Source organism: Pezoporus flaviventris, unplaced genomic scaffold, assembly GCF_033815535.1.
Source record: "Pezoporus flaviventris isolate CSIRO_AGI_PZ_B2104156 unplaced genomic scaffold, CSIRO_AGI_Pfla_v1 ptg000040l, whole genome shotgun sequence".
NCBI lineage: Eukaryota > Metazoa > Chordata > Aves > Psittaciformes > Psittacidae > Pezoporus > Pezoporus flaviventris.
Genome location: NW_026892588.1, coordinates 5451693 through 5470641, shown reverse-complemented (window position 1 = coordinate 5470641; position 18949 = coordinate 5451693). Strand labels below are relative to the sequence as shown.

Below are 18949 nucleotides of genomic sequence, written 5' to 3'. Positions count from 1 at the left end.
GGCCTGGAAAATCAAGTGACCATTTTTCTGTGAAGCTCTAAATAAATCAGAGTTCTGAGTGCTTCAGAACATGCAAAACTTTGAGAGCTGCTATGCAAGACAGCCATCATTAAAATACGTTAATCTTATTAAAAGCTATCAGGAAAAAAAAAAAGCCCATTTTCTTGTTTTTTAATATAAAATAAGCTCTAACAATAGCAGCTCACTTCAGCACTTCAAATGCTTAATTTCTAAGCACTGATCTACACACTACATAATAAACTTTCAGGTTTGTAATCTAACAGGATTTCACATATATTGAATTGGCAAATCACAATTTAAAAACCCATTTTTTTTATATATTACAAGGAGCTTTTTTGTAGGAAAAACATGAAATGTCCCTTCCCATAAAGATGGACTTAAATTGATGTAGTTTTCTGCAGATTGGCTCTATTTGTACATGTCCTGGGTTCAGCAGTAGCAGTCATGTTTCTCCTCCTTGGTAGCTGGTGCAGTGCAGTGTTTTGACTTTCGGCTTGGGAACAGAGCTGATAGAGATGTTTTGGTTTGGCCAAGGACTTTGTGAGCCTCATGCTCTGCCAGGGAGGAGGGGAAGCCAGGAGGAAGCAGAGACAGGACACCTGACCCAAACTGACCAAAGAGCTATTCCATACCACAGCACGTCATGCCCGGGATGTAACTGGGAGTTAGCCGGAAGGGCTGGGAGACTGTGGGGTTGGAGGAGGTATCGGTCGGAGCTTGGTTGGGCTTGGGGGGCGAGTTATCGGTCAGCGGGTGGTGAGGTGTTGTATTCTGTTCCCTTGTTATTTCCTTTATCATTATTATCATTGGTGGTAGCAGTAGTGATTTGTGTTATACCTTAGTTACTAAACTGTTCTTATCTCAACCCGTGGGAGTTGCATTCTTTTGATTCTCCTCTCCGTCCCTCCGCGAGCAGGGGGAGGGCAAGAAAGGGGGGGAAGTGAGCGAACGAATTACCTGACTGGGTTTAAACCACGACAGTTCTTTTTGGCGCCCAACGTGGGGCCCGAAGGGTTGAGATAACGACAGATTTGACTGGATTAATAATCATTCGTCACAATGCTGATTTATTGGGTATCAGAGTTGTTCTTCTTGATCTCACAGCTTCAGACCGTTGTAACTTACTTAGAGCCGGTATTTGCTGTGATAGTGTTTATCAAGTGTGGGGCCTGGGCTAAGGTTCTTGTCTCACTGTGCTTTATGGCAATGGCTTGTAATACGGGCGGGCTCCAGCAGCAGGGCGGGACGGACGTGGCCGTGGACTTGTACCTGGCCGTCCGGCTGCTCTTCACCGTCCTGGCCCTCGCCCTCGCCTCCATCTTCGTGAGGCTGCGGGGAGCCGAGGGGGAGCGGCCCCGGGAGCCGGCGGCTGCTGAAGCGGCCCGGGAGAGCGGCCCCGGGGACCAAGCGGCGGCGGGAGCGGGGCCGGAGGCCGCGAGGGGACGGCTGCCGGTGGAGGAGGCCGGGGCGGTCGAGGAGCAGAAGGAAGCGGCTGCCGAGCAGCGGGATAAGGCGGCGGAGGAGTCGAGCCCCGCGGAGGAGCCGAGCCCCGCGGAGGAGCCGAGCCCCGCGGAGGAGCCCAGCCCCGCGACGGCCGAGAGCATTCCCCGGAAGCCGCCCGCCGAGCCCCAGGAGGATGCAGGAGACCACGCAGCATTTCCCAGCAAGGCAGAGGAGGAAGAGCTGGACTCAGGAAAAGAGAAGCTGGTGGTGGGAGAGCCGGCAAGCACAGCAGCTACACCAGCCCCAGTGACAAGTACAGCAGCATCGTTTGAGAGTTCTGAAGGCTCTGAATGGCCTTTGGGTATCCCTGGGACCTGCCTGCTGATTGTGATGGGGATCAGCATGTTGGCACACACACAGGCTGTGTTCTACCCGCAACCATTTTGTCTGATCTCAAAAGTTAAGCAGAGTCAGGTTTGGGTCTTGTCTGGGGTTAGATGACGATATAGGGGGACCAAGAGATTTTCCCCAAGGCTGGAGAGTCATGAGTGGCAGGGTGTGTGGGACAGTATGGGCAAGTATCTAGTCCACTGGGCCCCTCCAGTGCTTTGGAAGAGTTGGAGATGGAAGGCAGCTGTATGGAGTCCCCAGCAACAAGCTGCAGAAACTGCTTAAGGGGACAGTGAATTATTTTAAGCCTGGTGGGCCCATGGCACTTCAGGCCATCAGAGCAGAGATGCAACACAGAGATGGACTCATGATCGAGGGGTGGACTTAACAATGGACACTATTGCCCAGGTTATTCACGAGTGTGAACACTGCACACAGTCTCTCCTGCTCTGGAGGACTGTTACAAGAGATGGAGCCTGACATGGACCAGATGGACGCAGCAGCTTTATAGGGACTGGTCCATGCACTAAGATAAGAGTGCACCGAGATAAGAGTGATGGTATATTGAAAATGTGGGATCTGAGCATGACGTGAATGGTATGGAATAAGGGGTGGATAATGTCCTGGGTTCAGCAGTAGCAGTCATGTTTCTCCTCCTTGGTAGCTGGTGCAGTGCAGTGTTTTGACTTTCGGCTCGGGAACAGAGCTGATAGAGATGTTTTGGTTTGGCCAAGGACTTTGTGAGCCTCATGCTCTGCCAGGGAGGAGGGGAAGCCAGGAGGAAGCAGAGACAGGACACCTGACCCGAACTGACCAAAGAGGTATTCCATACCACAGCACGTCATGCCCGGGATGTAACTGGGAGTTAGCCGGAAGGGCTGGGAGACTGCAGGGTTGGAGGAGGTATCGGTCGGAGCTTGGTCGGGCTTGGGGGGCGAGTTATCGGTCAGCGGGTGGTGAGGTGTTGTATTCTCTTCCCTTGTTATTTCCTTTATCATTATTATCATTGGTGGTAGCAGTAGTGATTTGTGTTATACCTTAGTTACTAAACTGTTCTTATCTCAACTCGTGGGAGTTGCATTCTTTTGATTCTCCTCTCCGTCCCTCCGAGAGCAGGGGGAGGGCAAGAAAGGGGGGGAAGTGAGCGAACGAATTACCTGACTGGGTTTAAACCACGACAGTACAATTAACAACTTTTCTTGATTCTGATGTCAAGAAGTAGTCAGTATAAATATTTACAGCTCTTTGCATGCATGTAGTGAGAAATCCAATTATACTTTCATTTTTGAAGGGATTAATTTAGCCAAATATACTATTTTCTAAACAAAAGGCAATTTGTAGATCTGAGAGTGCAAGGTAATATTGTTACTATAGGAAAACATGGCTATGGAGTTAGGATGACATTGTAAATAGCAATGGAAAAAATGCAGACAAAATTAGTTAAGTAACTGGAGTGCAGACAGATTGGTCCCAGTTATTTAAAGTCACGAGAAGTGCTTTGCATTTAGTGTCCTTGGCATGAATTAGTATTTTCCTGCTATACTTTGTATTACATTAAAATGTACTACTCAAGTTACATCTTGACTGAATTAGAAGAGTGCAATGTATACTTGTACTTTGTGTACTTCAAGGTGCGTCTTGCAGTTTGTAAGATTCCATTGACATCACTGTTCTTTGGGTTTAAACTAGGGAAGACTACTATTAGTGGAATTTAATTTTAAGAAGGTTAAAAGAACCAAAAGCACGCTGTGCTTTCAAGAGAATCATAACTTCAGTTGTTTTTGCCACAGGTATGTTAGCCATATATTTGTGCATTTTCAGTAAGGATCAGAATTTCTGTTATGTTCCCAACATACTCCTCTTTTAGGTTACACTTCGTAGTGGGAAAAATACAGAAAAGAGCAAATAAAATAAGGAAAATTTTAATTATTAAAAGATTAAAGCAAATGTTCAAGTAGAATGAGTTTTCTCTGTAAAAATCAAAAGCAGAATACTGGAAAGGAATAGTATCTGGAGGTTTCTGTCCTTATCTCTGCCAGTGGCTCCTTCACCCATTCATTCCTAGCTTTACTTGGTAAATAGTAACCTTTAAGAAACAAAGTGAAATATTCTCTGTCTGTACATGGTTATACATACACAATAATGTATTTCCTGCAAATGTAGAAGCCCCACACAGTTTTTGCTGAAGTTTAAAAAAGTCAGGGGAAGGAGGAGTTGAGCCACAAAAGTGGTATTAGCAGCATTCGTAATCCATTTTGCCATGGTAACTGCTGCACTGTGGAATCCTAGTCTGCTGTGAGCACAGGTTGCTAAGAAAAGAGACGTAGACAGCTGTTAAAAGGCTATCAGAGCAATTCAGAATGGTAGTGATAGGAGGGTGATTAGCTCCCACATCCTCTTTCCTTATTATCATTAAATGATGGCTTACTGTTAACATGTTGTTCTTTCATAAGTGACTATTGTAATTTTCTGACTGAAAAATCTGAGAGACTAGTTTAAAATGTGTAAAAAAGATCACCGATACAGTGCACCTTTTAAATACATCCCTTACTTCAATAGCTTGTACCACTTCGTTTACCTACTAAAATATGTCCTTGACGATTATGTATATACACTTAGCGTGTGGCAGCTGCCAAATGATGGGGTAGATTTCTCACTAAAACTGTCACTGCATTGATAGTAAGTACCTTGGGGAATGTGCAGAAAAGAACTGAAGCAGAGCTCAGGGCCCCACAAACCTGCTCACCTACTGATTAACCTCTGGTTATGCTTCCTTAACTTCCCTTAAAGTTACCAGCTAAGCTGTGCTTCTTCTGTTATTTGGCAGTGACTCCCGCAGTCTTGAACAGCGCAACACTTAGTCTATATTTAAGCTCAATAAAAGCCCAGAAACAAGTTGCTCTTCATCTGATGGGCTTTTCCTCTAGTTTGATGGCAGTTTCTAGGACATTCCTCTGTGCCCAAGCTGTTTGAAAGACACAGTTGGAGCTACTCTCCATTTAAAGCAGAGGGCAGATGGGTTCCTCCTCTTTAATTCCAGCTGCTTAAAGGTCTTACCACGGTGAGGTGAACCAAATAAGGCAGAAAAGATGATGTAGGGTAGGGGTTGCTCTAACCATGTCAAACATGTCATTGCACAGAAATAAATATATAGTTCTGTAAGCTTTAGAGCTTAGTTCCAATATAGATTCTTAAAAATAAGGTTACGTTTTTCCTTGGCCTGCAAAGAAAGCGGTGTAATTTTCCATTCTACAAGGAATACTACGATAAACCACACCAAAGCTAAATGACTAGCTAAAATTAACAGACCTCACTGAGTCATAGAAAGCCTTTTTTTATGACATGCTGACCCTATTCTACAAAGTGATATGCCTAAGCATCTGATAGGAAATAAGCAAAAATGAAAAAGTCACATTACCTGAGATGCCATCCATTCTTGCCCTGTAATTAAATAATCCTCCAATTCTGTAAGTGTACAGACATATGTGGTATTAGACAAGTATTTGAGGGGAAGAGAGAGACTATAGATAACATTATACAAAAATTGTTCCAGCAAAGGCTTCACATGCAAGAAGGGAAAAACTAAAGTTAGGATCCTGCTTTCAAAATACAATAGTACAGGTAAGAATAAATAACTGAAGTAGAGTCATTTGATGAAAGATTGCTGAAAAGAATTATGGAGATAAAGGCAAGTATGCCTACACACAGAAAAGGTATATGCAGTTTTGCAACACATGATGGTGTACAGAGAAAGCGAGACATAAGGGAGTAACTCACTTTTGTGGTATCGCTTTATTCTTCAGCAACAGTAGAATAGTTCTCTAAGGACTGACTTCTCAGGAAGACACCAAAATTGTGCTGGGGTTAAAGTGATTCATTGCTGGAGGAGTGCTGGGACTGGTGAGGGAGAGCCAGTTGGGTAGAGCAGGGACTTCAGGGGAAATGGAACTAATGCTGTACTTATCCTATAGCAAGCAGTACAGCTCCAGAGCTCTGGAATGGCCTGTCTTTCTGTACAACTATTGCACATCATTTCCCCTTGCCAGCCTCTGCACCAGTTCTCTCTTCTAGTCTGTAGAACTATTGCATGAGCTATACTCAGACTGAATTGAGGGACAGAGACATGAAATACATTCTGGCAGATCTGGGGGGAAGGGAAGAGTAAAAATATTACTGTTGTTTTAATATGATAAGGGGATTATTTTCTGTATAATATTGTATGACTGCGACATAATTTTGTTTTCAAGCCTCAGTATTTCCTTGTGACAAAAGCAAATTTCAGCGAGGTGGTTTATTTGGGGCATGAGCATTTAATTAATGGTGGACACAAGCAAGTGAATGCTTAACAGAGATATGAACAAGACAGAAAAAAGAATCATCAAAATTCAGTTCTTTCAGGAAGGAAGTTAAAATGAGAGGTTTAACCTGAACATCAAGGAAATTTTCCTTACAAAGATGCAGACAGAACAGTCTTCCAACAAAAATACCAAAATGTAGATGCTTCTGATTTTGAAGTGTAGAGTGTCCAAGTAACAAGAAAATGATTCTGCATGTAAAGGGGATAAGGGGTTTTTTTTGCCTTTTTTTTTGGTTGGTTGGTTTTTGTTTGTTTGTTTTTTTAATCTTCCAACATCAGTCATTCAAATTCAGTGAGCTTTTGGCTGAATACTCTCTCTTTGTTCCTCCAGTTTTATATAAAGAACAAACAACTAGAGAAAATTTTAAAAATTACTTATCTTTAATATTCAATTCTAATACTTCCTTTTATATTTCAGGGTGCAAGTTGAATTCTATATGAATGAAAATACATTTAAAGAGAGACTAAAGCTCTTCTTCATCAAAAACCAAAGATCAAGTAAGCAGTTGGATTAATTTCTGTTAAGCGTAATTGTGATACTTTGAGTAGAATCCATTTCCACTGAAGGCAACAGCAAAGTTACCGTAGATTTTCTTCTGAGCTAAAATTTTATCCCATAGAGGAGTCAGTTTTCCATAATAATCCAAAACAAATTCAGAAAGTATTAAACTTAAAACCAATGTATTTATTTTGTAGACTCAAATACTTAGTAACATGGTTTTATTTCTGTATTGTGATCAAGTTGACTAATTTTCATGGATGTGACATTAGAGTGCTTATTGACAAGTCATGACCTTATGTCTAGGAAATCAAATAGTCTCCAAGGTACTGGAGGGAAAAAAGCTGCAGAAGTACCTAGTGGTTTTGAAGTGTTCAGTTTCCTTAAGTATTCCTAAAGAAATTTTAAAATTGATCTCTACTAGAACACCCCCCACAATTTGGAAAGGAAATTAATGGGAAGGACATACCTCCTTCTCCTGAACATGATACCATAGGTCATGATATAGGAAAGTAATACGGAGGGACTAAGATATTAATCTTTTTAAATACATCCATGCAGCTTGTCCAAGCAGATGGAAGCATGGTATATTATCAAATCTTGGTTAGACCAGTGGAGTTCATAGCTAGGGAAGAGCAGCAACTGACTTAAATTTTCCTTCATGTCCATGTAGCAGGATTGAATTTGCCTCCATTTGTCCTACACTTGTAAAGAACTCAAATTACAATGGTTTCATACATAAAGCTTTTGGAATAGAAAAAATACATTTTGGCCTCTGTAATACAGTTAAGACGGGTCCATGGCTCTGTGTTTGAGAAAGGACAGAAGGGAGAAAAGAACAAACTACTTTTTTGGTGTCCCAGTCTAAAAAAATCCTCAGATAAACAAAATTTGGGAGAGTAGATAACCTAAAAGAAAAAAAAAAGACAGACCATAAGATCTCCTGTTTGTAAGAGATACTATTTCTTAAGATGTTTTTATTTGAAATAAGTTTTTTATTCTGTATTAGCACTCTTAAGACCTCTCTTACTGCATAAAGCCTCAGTATGCATAGAATAAAGAAAGGACATGCATGAAGAAAAATTTCATGCTCTGTGCTTACATAGAATAAATTTTTGTTCACACATTATTTATGTAGGTTGTGGAGTCTCCCTCCAAACAATTATTAAAAAACTGTCTAGACACCATCCTAGGCAACCAGCTGTGGGTTACCTTCTTCCAACCTCAACTATTCTGTGATTTATTAGAGATAAATGAGTTTAAGTAGATTTATATTTTAAATTTATTGCACTACAGCTTCTCAGGTGATTTTAATTCTCTTCTACTTTTTTCCCTGTGACTTTATACACCTTTTAAATGTTTTATATCTTTATAGCCTTTGACTTCTGACATCATTGATATAGTGTGTAATGGAGTAAGACAAAGAAGCATCCTAAATTAGAAAGGAGTATTAATCCCAGCTAGAAAAGCAGTCTGGAAAGCTGTAAATAATAGCCTTTTTGTTTCTGATGTAGTCCACAAAACGGGGCTTTGATAAAGTCTGTTTACTAGGAACATCTATGAAGTTATGACTTGACTCACTAATCTCTTTTCGCTGTAAGAAGGGAAGGTTCTGAATAGTACCTTCTTGCTTAAATGAAAGATTTTTCTCCCTACTTAGATCTTAGCAGGATTAAAAAATATGTATACACAGATACATATTTTGATGGCAGAACTGCTGATCCTGTATGTATAAAAATAGTTAAATTTATGATCATCAGCACAAAAATTACCTGGGAGTTAATCAGTATGGCCATTCCTTTTCCAAGTGTATACACTTCTGACTAAGTATATTAAGAGAACTGTAATAAGTTACTGTCCTGGGATGTCTCTATTAAGTTTTGATTGGGTAAGTGAGATATACAGGTCCAAAGGACCGGAATGATATGGAAGCTTATTTGAAATAAGAAAGAGAATGGGAAGCAGCTATTAATTCATCCTATTAGAGATGGGTTCATGCTATAGACAAGTAGCACAAGAATTTTCCTGTTTAGCTTGCTTGATGATTGCTGGAAAAATTCAGATTTTGATTAATTTTCTTATACAATGATGTCATACAGAGTTGAGATAAATTTCATAGAAGCATGCTGTGGTTTTGATTTACAAATAAAAACACATTATTGAGTTTTTCCTGTAGACAGCTAGTAGAGACACTCTCATTATGGGCACCTTCTTTTCCCAGCAGAAAAAAAACCTCTAAGATAGGAGGCAGGTTTTGTCTACTATTGAATTATGGAGCCAGTCTGGAGAAAACAAATTGGAAATGAGTGTGCTTACTGTACTTCCAGCAGTGTATGGCATGGGCATGGCATTTCCCACTACAACCCCACAAGCACTGCTACTGGTTCTCTTGATACAAGAAGCTTAACCAACAATTAGACATTAAACAAAGCAATTTTCAGGAGAAAGAAACAAGAAATACAGCAATTATTGCTGTACTGAATGAAAATAATTAAAAATCCCCAAACCAAAGCATTCAGAATCAGCAAGTTCAGTCGAACAGATCTTGGTTCTTGTCCAAATACTCACAACCAGAATTCTCCAAAATACAATCTCTAAATACCCTCTGCCGAGATAGTAACCTGGCACTCATTCAGGTGTACTCATTCAATCCTCCACTGAAACTGGAGGATTCTGTTGCTTAGTGGCCTTGAGGAGTTGATAAATATATTACCCTTTAGATCTTAGCGTTCAGTGAGAGCACTGAAAACCTTCCTTCACATGCTATGATTGCTATCTTTGAGGGAATAATTGGCAATATATTAGCAAATTTTCTGATAGCATAACTAAAACTACACATGTTCACCAAGCAGTTTCTGCTAATCCTCAAGACTTCACAAGTGAATTTAACACATCAGAGTGCAATATCACACGGTTTTGTCAACCAGAGCAGTCATCTCTAGAGTTTATATGAATTTTCCAGAGAAATACTATTCTGATCTAAATCATATACACACCAGTAGCATGAAATATAAACCGGTTCATTCATTATTCAGCTTTTGGAAGTATTTGTATAAACTGATAAAACAAGCCTTCATCTATATCTAATATCAACCTAGCTTTCACTCAATCTTCTGCAAGGACATATCTAATTAATTTCAATGAGTGCCTGAAAAGCATTTTACAAAGGTATCAGCCAGCCACTTCCCCTCCCAAAACCACACCACACATACTTAAAAATATTCATATATATAAAGAGAGAGGAAAAAAAAAAAATGAGAAATATTGGTATGATTTTCTGTTCTTGCCAAGATCACACATGGCTTTATCGCAGCCCACAATAAGTCTCAAAGGGAAAAAATAAATGAAGCTTCAATTCAGTGAAGAGGGAGTAAATGATAACCATCACCACAAAATAAGTCATTAACACTATATTTTGATTCAGCTCCTAAAGCCAGCTGCTACTTAGATGATTTTCATAAAAATCAAAAAAATGTTAGAAATTTATGAGAAAGAAACAGCAGAAGGTAATCATAAAAACTTCAGCTGTTACCTCTGTCACCTTTGCTTTGATTTAGATCAGCTCTTCAAAACTGAGGATTAATCTCCTAAAATGCTTCTAAGAGAGTCATCAAGAATTTATAATAAAAGTGAAAGTCACAGTCAGTACTGGTGAAGTAAAATATATCACTCTGTACTTAAAAATGCCTGAAAAAAAGTCAAATACTTGTTCAAGCTGAGAAAGAAACATTAATGCTTGACATGGTTATATTTATTTCACAGAAAAAACAGATTTTGAACTGTTAGCAATTTCTTCTTCTTCTAAAGAAGGCAAAAGATGCAACACCATGGTTACATGACAATCTTATTGAACAATTCCTAACTGTATAACAGTCTATGGCTGTTGTAGCCGAATACAAGTTTCAGGCACCAGCATCAAAACATAGACATACTCTGTGCAAATGACCCTGCTACTTGAACAATCTGGCTGTGAATGGAAAAGAAAAAACAAAGTCAAGCAGACCATGTTGATCCACTAACAGCATGTAAAATAGAGAACAAAAATTGTCAACCAGCAAGCATAAACATGAAACACTTTCTTTGTAACCAAGTAATAAATGAAAACCTATTTTAAATACCTTGTGTCTGGTGACTGTACCCTCCTTGCCATATTTGGAATCCTTGATCTCTATGGCAGTGGAATAAATGCATTTCTTTCAACTCACACATGACATCCCAACTATGAGGCTACGGAAGATTTCAGCCAGAGGGAGCATTTAGTTGGTAGTTCTACATTACTTATTATAGGGGTGACTAAATACGCTCCCTTTGACAGCACATCCTGTTTCCAAAGGCTGAAGCATACAGAACTAGGAGAGGTGACCTTCTGAAATAGGATTGACTTGAAGCCTTTCTTACATGTTTGCATCTTAATAACCAACCCAATCACATATGGTACAAAACCTAGCATATCACCTTACTTCATATATAACCCAATCCATGATATGCACTATGCATCTATGTTAAATACAACCCTTGGTTGAAAGCACATTTGTCGGGAAAACCCTGTCTTATATTCTGTGGGAAACAGCCATTCCTGTGGAGAAGCACTTTTAGGCATAGCTAAGAATAGATCTGTAGAGCTTATTTGAATACATAAGTAGTTCTATTTCAGATTGAAGATTTCAGAGTGATTTTATGGCAACAAGCAGGAGCATGGGTCCCTTAGTACTGATGTAGGTTTTAATCAGAAAATCACTATTTTCTTTTATCGTTTAAGCCAACAGATATTGCAAATGATGATTTTAAACCAGGCCATTATCAATGCAGAAGCATTTTACACAAAGCTTTACATTTACACAGCTAAAACCTAGAAGAAACAAATGCAGACTTTTGTACTTACCCAAGAAAAAGTTAGGCAACAGAAAACCAGTAAAGAAGAGAAATTATGATGGGCTTTTCTTGTTAGTTTGGTGTTAGGTGTTTTTGGGGGGCTGGGAGGTGTGCATTCATTTTGTTTTTAAACATTATCTGCTTTTCTTGTTGTTATGACAACCATTCATACTCCCGCAGACTTCCACAAAAGGGTTAGTACAGAAAAACAATACATGTTTTATTCAGCAGCTGTTCAAAAAAGCTGGAAAAAGAAAAAACACCACAAAAACCAAAAAAACAACAACCCAAACCCCATAGCATTGCCCAAGAAAAGTACTGGGCTTCTTCCTAGTCAAATAGCATAACAGCACACTCACCTATCCCTTGCAACCCCTGAACCCATTTACTACTTCAACCCCTTCAATCATGTTGGGTAATAAATAGTCTGTGGCTAATTACTCTTGATAGGAGAGCAGGAGTCACTAGGTTAATGTTCACAAACCTAATTGCCAGTAACAGCTGTGGGACTTCTCATGGTCAGGGCCACAAGATTTTAACCCCTAGTTCACAGATTTCAAGACTCTCTAAAAGCCCATCCAGTTCTCGTGTGATAACTGCAACTTCACAGTTAAAGGTAGTAAGCAGTGTTGTGAAATAAACCTTAAGATATCTTTCAGGAAGTGTATGGCAGAACATCTAGGCATCTATTTTCTATTTTTCAGTCTTTGCTGTATATTATGTTTTAATCGGAGGGGAATTAGTAGGTACGAAGGGTGATTTATCAGTTTTACCTGAAAGGCATTCATTTTGAAGTTAGGACTGAGTAAAGTAAAAAAGTATGTGATATTGCCGTAAGATAATTATGGTTTGTTCCTTAAAAGAGAATGAATGCACACAGCTTTGGGTATGCATAATGAAGATGTAGTTCTTGAAGCATAGAAATAATCATATTGAGCTCAGCAGACCTGATAACATACTTGCAACGCTGCAGTAAAAGATACTGTCTTTACAGTGACTAGGTGCTAATGAAGCCGCATCTGTGCAAGACTCAGTCAGTGATATTCTGCTTTGGACAGAAGGGTTGAGCCATGCAGAATTGGACTCACAGTTCACCAGACTGAAAAAATCGTTGCTTAGAGTGACCTCCCACCACTTGACCTTAGTCAGCTGACAGTTTTAACTTAATTAGTGAATGAAAACTTAAAACCAAGAGTTAGATGCAAATATTTACACTGGCAAAAAATATAAGACTATTGAATTAATAACAAAACCAAAAATTTAAACTCTAATCCTCTAATGACTGAAAAATCTGATTGAAATACAAAAGACCAACAGTACCACTGTAGTAGATTATAGCTCCAATTAGCACTGAAATAAATTGCCTATGTAATAGAAGCAAGTATCCCTGCGATGCCTTTGAAGGAATCCTTCAAATTTATGCCGTAGACCTATGTTTTTGGGAAGTGTTGTAGTATTTTGTGATAGCATTTATGATATATCCTTTCGGCTAGAACATTTCAATATTCACATAGTCTATAGAAGAAGTTGTTGATTCAGTTCAGTTGTGTATTCATGCACGTGTGCATTCATGCATGCCCTGATTCCTGGACTCGTAATTACGCAACTTCAACGTTAAATAACTACAGTTTCATATTTTGTAAGTTGGGATAATATGAACATATTCCGTATGAGGATCTATTGCATGAAGCCTTTCAGGTATTAATATTTAAATACTTGCCATGGTATATCCTCTGCCTGTGGTTGAAAGTGTATCTTTGCATTGCTGTATCTTGCATCTCAAATACCATATGTAATTCTGGTTCCCATTTTAAGAAAATGGACTTGTAAAACTACAGAAGATGCAAAGAATGACATCAGGAAAGGTGAATGGCATAGAATAGTTTTCAAATGACTGAGTAGCTCGTTACGTTAAAACTGACTGAGTCTTAACCCAGAGATTTCTGGAACCTGGAAATACATGTTATATGCGTATCTGACAGTCTTATTCTTTATGTTCTTCTGTATGGTACGCTCATCACCCGTATCAGGGACATGTTACTGGTTAGGTCAACCTTTGCTTTTTTGCAGCACGGCTATTCTAGTTCCTTTTAGATTTACTTTAAAAGTGGCTGAAACCGTAGAGAACCTGAATTTATTTCTGTATTTTCTTTTAAAAATAGGTCTGAGAATACGATTATTCAATTTTTCTCTCAAGCTACTAAGCTGTTTCTTATACATAATTCGTGTGCTTCTGGATGATCCAACACAAGGACTTGCATGGTAATGTTTGTGGATTTTTTATTTTTTATTTCTGCTCTCAAAGCATTGTTTAACTTATCAGAAATTAATATAATGAATAGTAGTCTCTCTACAGGGATTTGGTCTTTCAAATATTTTGAAAGAATTATAAAGCTAGTTTTACATTGTGAATGGAAATAAGAACTAAATAGGAACTAAAATAACTTTTTTCATTTTACTACTAAAATAATCTTGTCTTTTTCCTCAGATGCTGTGCATCAGATATAGTTGTGCAAACATACATTTTGGTAGTATTATTTCATAACATTCCAATGTATCATATTTCTGAAAATAAAATTGAAAATAATCTGGTTGCCTGCTTACGCAGCACTAGTTTTAAGATTCTACTTAAGTAATTTTACTGAAAACCCCAAACCCTGGAAACAGACAGACAAATACATGAAACTGAGCTTTCATGCAGATGACGTTGATGATAATTTTCTAGCCCTCTGCTTTCTCTATACATGTAGAGGAGAGGGAGACCAAAAGTACATTCTACACTCGTGATGTCCTGTGGTCACAATGTGTGATTGTGCACACCTGCAAGTGTCAGGATTCTATATGGGTCAGGTATTCTATATAGGTCATTGGGTACTCTGTTTTTTGGATTTTTTTTTTTGTTCATGTCTAACACAATCAACCACCAATTGTAGAAGAAACTATATTTAAAATTTATCCAGTCCTGTACTTCAATTGTATTTTTACCCTGCATATACTGAATCTTCTCAATTTTAGATACTAATAAGCACCTCATTTTACTGTGCTTTCACTTGATTTGATTCCGTTTGCCTTAAGTATGGAAAGAAACAAAGCACAGATTAAATCATTAAGTAAGCTTGGGATGATAGATCTAGCACTCTTCACACAATGTTAGGCAAAGGACCAAGTATGACTTCTAATTTTAATATCTGGAAATCAGTTAAACCTGATAAGGGTAGTACTGTAACTAGTACACAGGAGAGTAATACTGTAACTAGTACACAGGAGAAATACTGTATTTTACAAGAATCAAATCAAAAGCAAAGTGGGTAATACCAGCTTTACTCAGCAGAGCATAAGAGAAGGATGTGTGAATGGGAGGTATAGAAGACGCATTTGAGAATTATTTTTTTTTTGTTAAAATTTATGGTGAGAAATTAGAACATCTGAAAAAGGGCCAAGAAAAAAAAAAATCACAGGAAAAGAACTTCAGAAAACCTATTTTTTTACTCACATGTGTCTTAGAATGATTCTTCAAGGAGAAAAAATGTGTAGGGAGGAAATGAGCAGTACAGATTTCATAAAACCTTTAGCAGTGATGGAGAAGAGAAAATCCATCCTTAGTGATTTAGGCATAGTAGCACAGCAACTCAAAAGACTTGAAATTTTAGTTATAGGTATTTTCTGGCATGAAGAAGTTGCTGATATTTTTTGTTATGAGAAATCTAGTGAGCCCAAATAAGCATTTTATACTACAAGATTATGTTTGGGTACACAGAACAGATTAGAGCATCAGCATTTCTGCCACAGGTATGCTTCAGTGCTTTTGTATTCATATGCAAAGATTTTTCTGCATCTTGCAGACTACTTAATTGCCGAGACCTTTCCTGACATGTTCCTTCAATCTAAGGAAAAATGTTTGACAATTCACCAGTCAGAGACCATATTCGTATTTTCCCTATGTATTGATATTTTATGATGTGTTGACTAGTATGTTCTACCTCAGTATAACATTTTTCTGGCTGAGAAGTTTCAGATCAGTCACTTCTGCATGCTGAGACCCTAGGTTTCTAAACTTCTAAAAGCCGTCTATGCCAGAAAACCCATCCCTGTGCCCAAATGTTATCTCACTAATGTCACTGGTTTTATTCACAGAGATCCTGAGAGGTTGATACCTAAACTACTGCCATAAAGCATTCTTACAGATGCAGTGTTATGGAAAAAAAGATCTTTTCTAGATGCTCTGTCACACCCTTCTGAAAGAAACTATTCAGTGTACTAAGGGCATGGCCACAGAAAACATCATCACCTGGTTGTTTTTTAAAGTGACAGTCGTGGGAGGAATGCTTTCCATCACAGACTCCCCCTGCAGATTTATTTCCTGTTTTTCTGAAATGCTTGCAGAAGTTAATATCTTTTATTTACTCCTTCAGGCACAGCAGATGTACAGGGCAGAGCTTAAGACATAAAGCGTTCTTATTAAAGGATACTATTTAGTACCTGTCCCACTCATAGCCAGTAAAAAATACAGCATTTACTAATCTGTGGTCTGCAAATCCTTTTCTTTTCTGTTGACCTTGCTATCCCAGGGCAAACATGGATATTTTTCATCATTTACACAAATATATATTCCCACATCCTTATATGACTCTCTGAAGGGAGGATTTGTGCCAGCAGTTCCAGGCAAGATAACATCACGTATACATAGCTGTTTTTTTTCCATAGACATCACCAGTTTCTTACTTGAATTACTGCTACATAAATCTTCAGCCGTCCTCACATCCTCACAAGAGGATATAAACTGTAGATTGGTGCAGTCTTTCCTGTTGAGAGTGTGGTAGGCATATGTGCTCTTTCTATCCCAGCCTATTCATGTCATAGGATTTTAGTCTCCCTGGATCTCCATATTAACGTGCACTTAGTTCAGCTTTTGTAAGTGTAATTTCAGTTATTTTATTTTTAAATTGGAACACCTTTGAAAATAAATCTTAAAAGAATGTAGCCTGAAATGCTTCATAGTCCTTTATCTACAAATACAGAACACATACAGAACTACTTTCTAAAAGTTATTTCACTTTAAAACATGTCTATATCCATTACTTAGGGTTTCAAACTATTGCATGCATTTTATAGAACACTTAATTATGTGATTAATAACCTTTTGCTCCCATATGTTTTTATAATCATGTTCCCAAATACATTTGCTAATGAAAATGGACTTTGCATGAATGGGATGGCAACTATCAGTAAGGAATTAAACCGGAGATGTTCCAATCAAAACTACACACCTGGAGCGATTGATTGGTGAGTTCCCAATTTAAAAAGCAAACAAAAAATCCACCTAATGCTGGCAAGGGGAGGAAAACAGGAAGACAAATCCATTTCCATCTGGAATGGTGGAATTTTAACATGCAATAGTGATGTGTCCTCAAGCAATTAATTATGTGTTTCTAAATACTCAAAACTGCCTTTAATATTTTCATTGTTTCAGTGATTGGATGCTCTTGTAAAATCTGAATTCCCTCAGTGTTTGACCTTGTTGAAAAAGAAATGGATGCCCTTATTTAAAAAACAATTATGACTAGTGATAAATGATTACCAGTAAACTACTGTGTCAGATTCCAGTAGTACTTTATTAAGTACCTATTATCATTCAATTTAGTAAGCGCCAAGACAACATGAGATTTTTCCAAGATATGACAGCCCCTATGAGATAACATTTTTATTGCTGCAAAGCTAGCAGAAAGTTTACAAAAAAGAATTGTCAAGTTTATTTTTCCTACCACAAAGGATTATTCCCCTGCATCTCTAGAATCAAAAGCACAAACTGATTTATAATTTCTGGAATCATAGGGCATGCAGTAGCAACCAGTGATACCACTAAAAGATTCTGGTGTTACTGGTTTTGGATTACTCCCATGGGAAATCAATGACTGGCTCTGGAGTAGAAATACAGGCAATGTCAATGCTCAGTAGAAAGCTACTAATTAAATATCTTTATTACTGAGGGTTTTTTTATTTGTTTAAATAAGGCTGCTCTAATTTCCATTCAAATGTACAGATTTCTTCCTTGATTTTGTTCCAAACATTTATCAGATTTTGAATAATTTCATATTTATTTTCTCATTGTAATAAACAGGTCTCCTATTATTTGGGTGAATCGAAGCTTGCCTTTATGGGGATTACAGGTAATATTTAAACGGCCAATTTAACTCTTTCTGTTTAATAACTATAGACAATATTGATTTATTGCATTTTAATTATGTTAAAGGATACTTGCAAAAGTTGATATTAACACAGAAATCTACTTGATGACCAAGTACAAGAAAAGCATAAAGTAAAGATAAATTGAGCTAAGTGATTTAAATTTATATGGCTTTAGAATATGAAGGATTAATACTTAAAATACTGTGGAATTAGGTAGCCTTCTGTCTTAGAATTATCAAGCTCTGTTGAGTCAAACAGTGAGTGTTTGCTTCAGTGATGAGTTTAAATTTCATGATTGTTTATGACATGCTTCATGAGCTTTCTTGTTAAATAAACTAGAAATATAAAGTTACTTTCGTAAAATAGAAGCCCATACGTTTAGAGGAGTATGTTCCCAAAGATACACTACATCAGTGCGTTGTGGATTGGATATCATTTGAAGTTTCTTCAGTCTTCAGTGTCCTGAAGCCTGCTCATTTTAAGAACACTTTTTTTTTTTTTTCTACTTGTGCACAGCATTGTGGGAATTCTCCCTGTGAAATGTGTTTTTTTACTAAGAGTTCCTTAAGCTTCCAGAATGGTTATACTATTACCTTTTGTCACCATGCATAGTGGAATTCCATTACAGCGGTTTGTACCTCTGTGTAATATACAGCTTTACTAAGGGACAAATCTCTTGATGAAAACATCTTTGAATTCCTTGCTTAGTGTATGCTCAGTTTGAATAAATTTTGACCTAGACATTCAGATTAATATATTCGATTTAATTTAAAAATACTGAGAGGTTTATTTGCTTACGATTCCAGTCTTATTAGAATAACTTTATTTGATAAAGGTCCTTTCCAGCCGTAACTGTTCTATGATTCTATGATTCTATGTGTATGTGCACGCATGTATAATATACGCATGCATTCACAGTAGGATACATACACTAGTCGCAACGAAAGATTTGTTTTTATTTGAGATACAGCCTGATTTTATATAAAACAGTAATACCTATTTGGAGAAACAGATATTCCAAATGGGTATTCTGTTTCCATGGCCAGGGGGGTTGTGGAGTCTGCCTCTCTGGAGACATTCAAAACCTGTTGCTGTGTAACCTGCTCTTAGGTGGCCCTGTCTTGGCAGGGAGATTGGACAATCTACAATATGTCCAATCTTGGAGATGATCTCCAGAGGTC

At 38.1% G+C, this 18949-nt stretch overlaps 2 protein-coding genes across 8 annotated transcripts in view; both read left to right on the top strand.

Annotated features, from left to right (window-relative positions):
• The window catches only part of F13B (coagulation factor XIII B chain), a 323209-nt gene that overhangs the window by 97023 nt on the left and 207237 nt on the right, over positions 1–18949 (top strand). The window lies entirely within an intron of this gene.
• KCNT2 (potassium sodium-activated channel subfamily T member 2) overlaps positions 1–18949 on the top strand; it is a 134855-nt gene that overhangs the window by 28173 nt on the left and 87733 nt on the right. For all 7 annotated transcript variants that reach the window (XM_061465548.1, XM_061465547.1, XM_061465545.1 and 4 more), the window contains exons 2-5: positions 6630–6709; positions 13745–13844; positions 16809–16865; positions 17701–17749. In XM_061465548.1, the coding sequence (XP_061321532.1) occupies positions 6630–6709; positions 13745–13844; positions 16809–16865; positions 17701–17749 (286 nt within the window). The remainder of the gene's footprint in view (positions 1–6629; positions 6710–13744; positions 13845–16808; positions 16866–17700; positions 17750–18949) is intronic.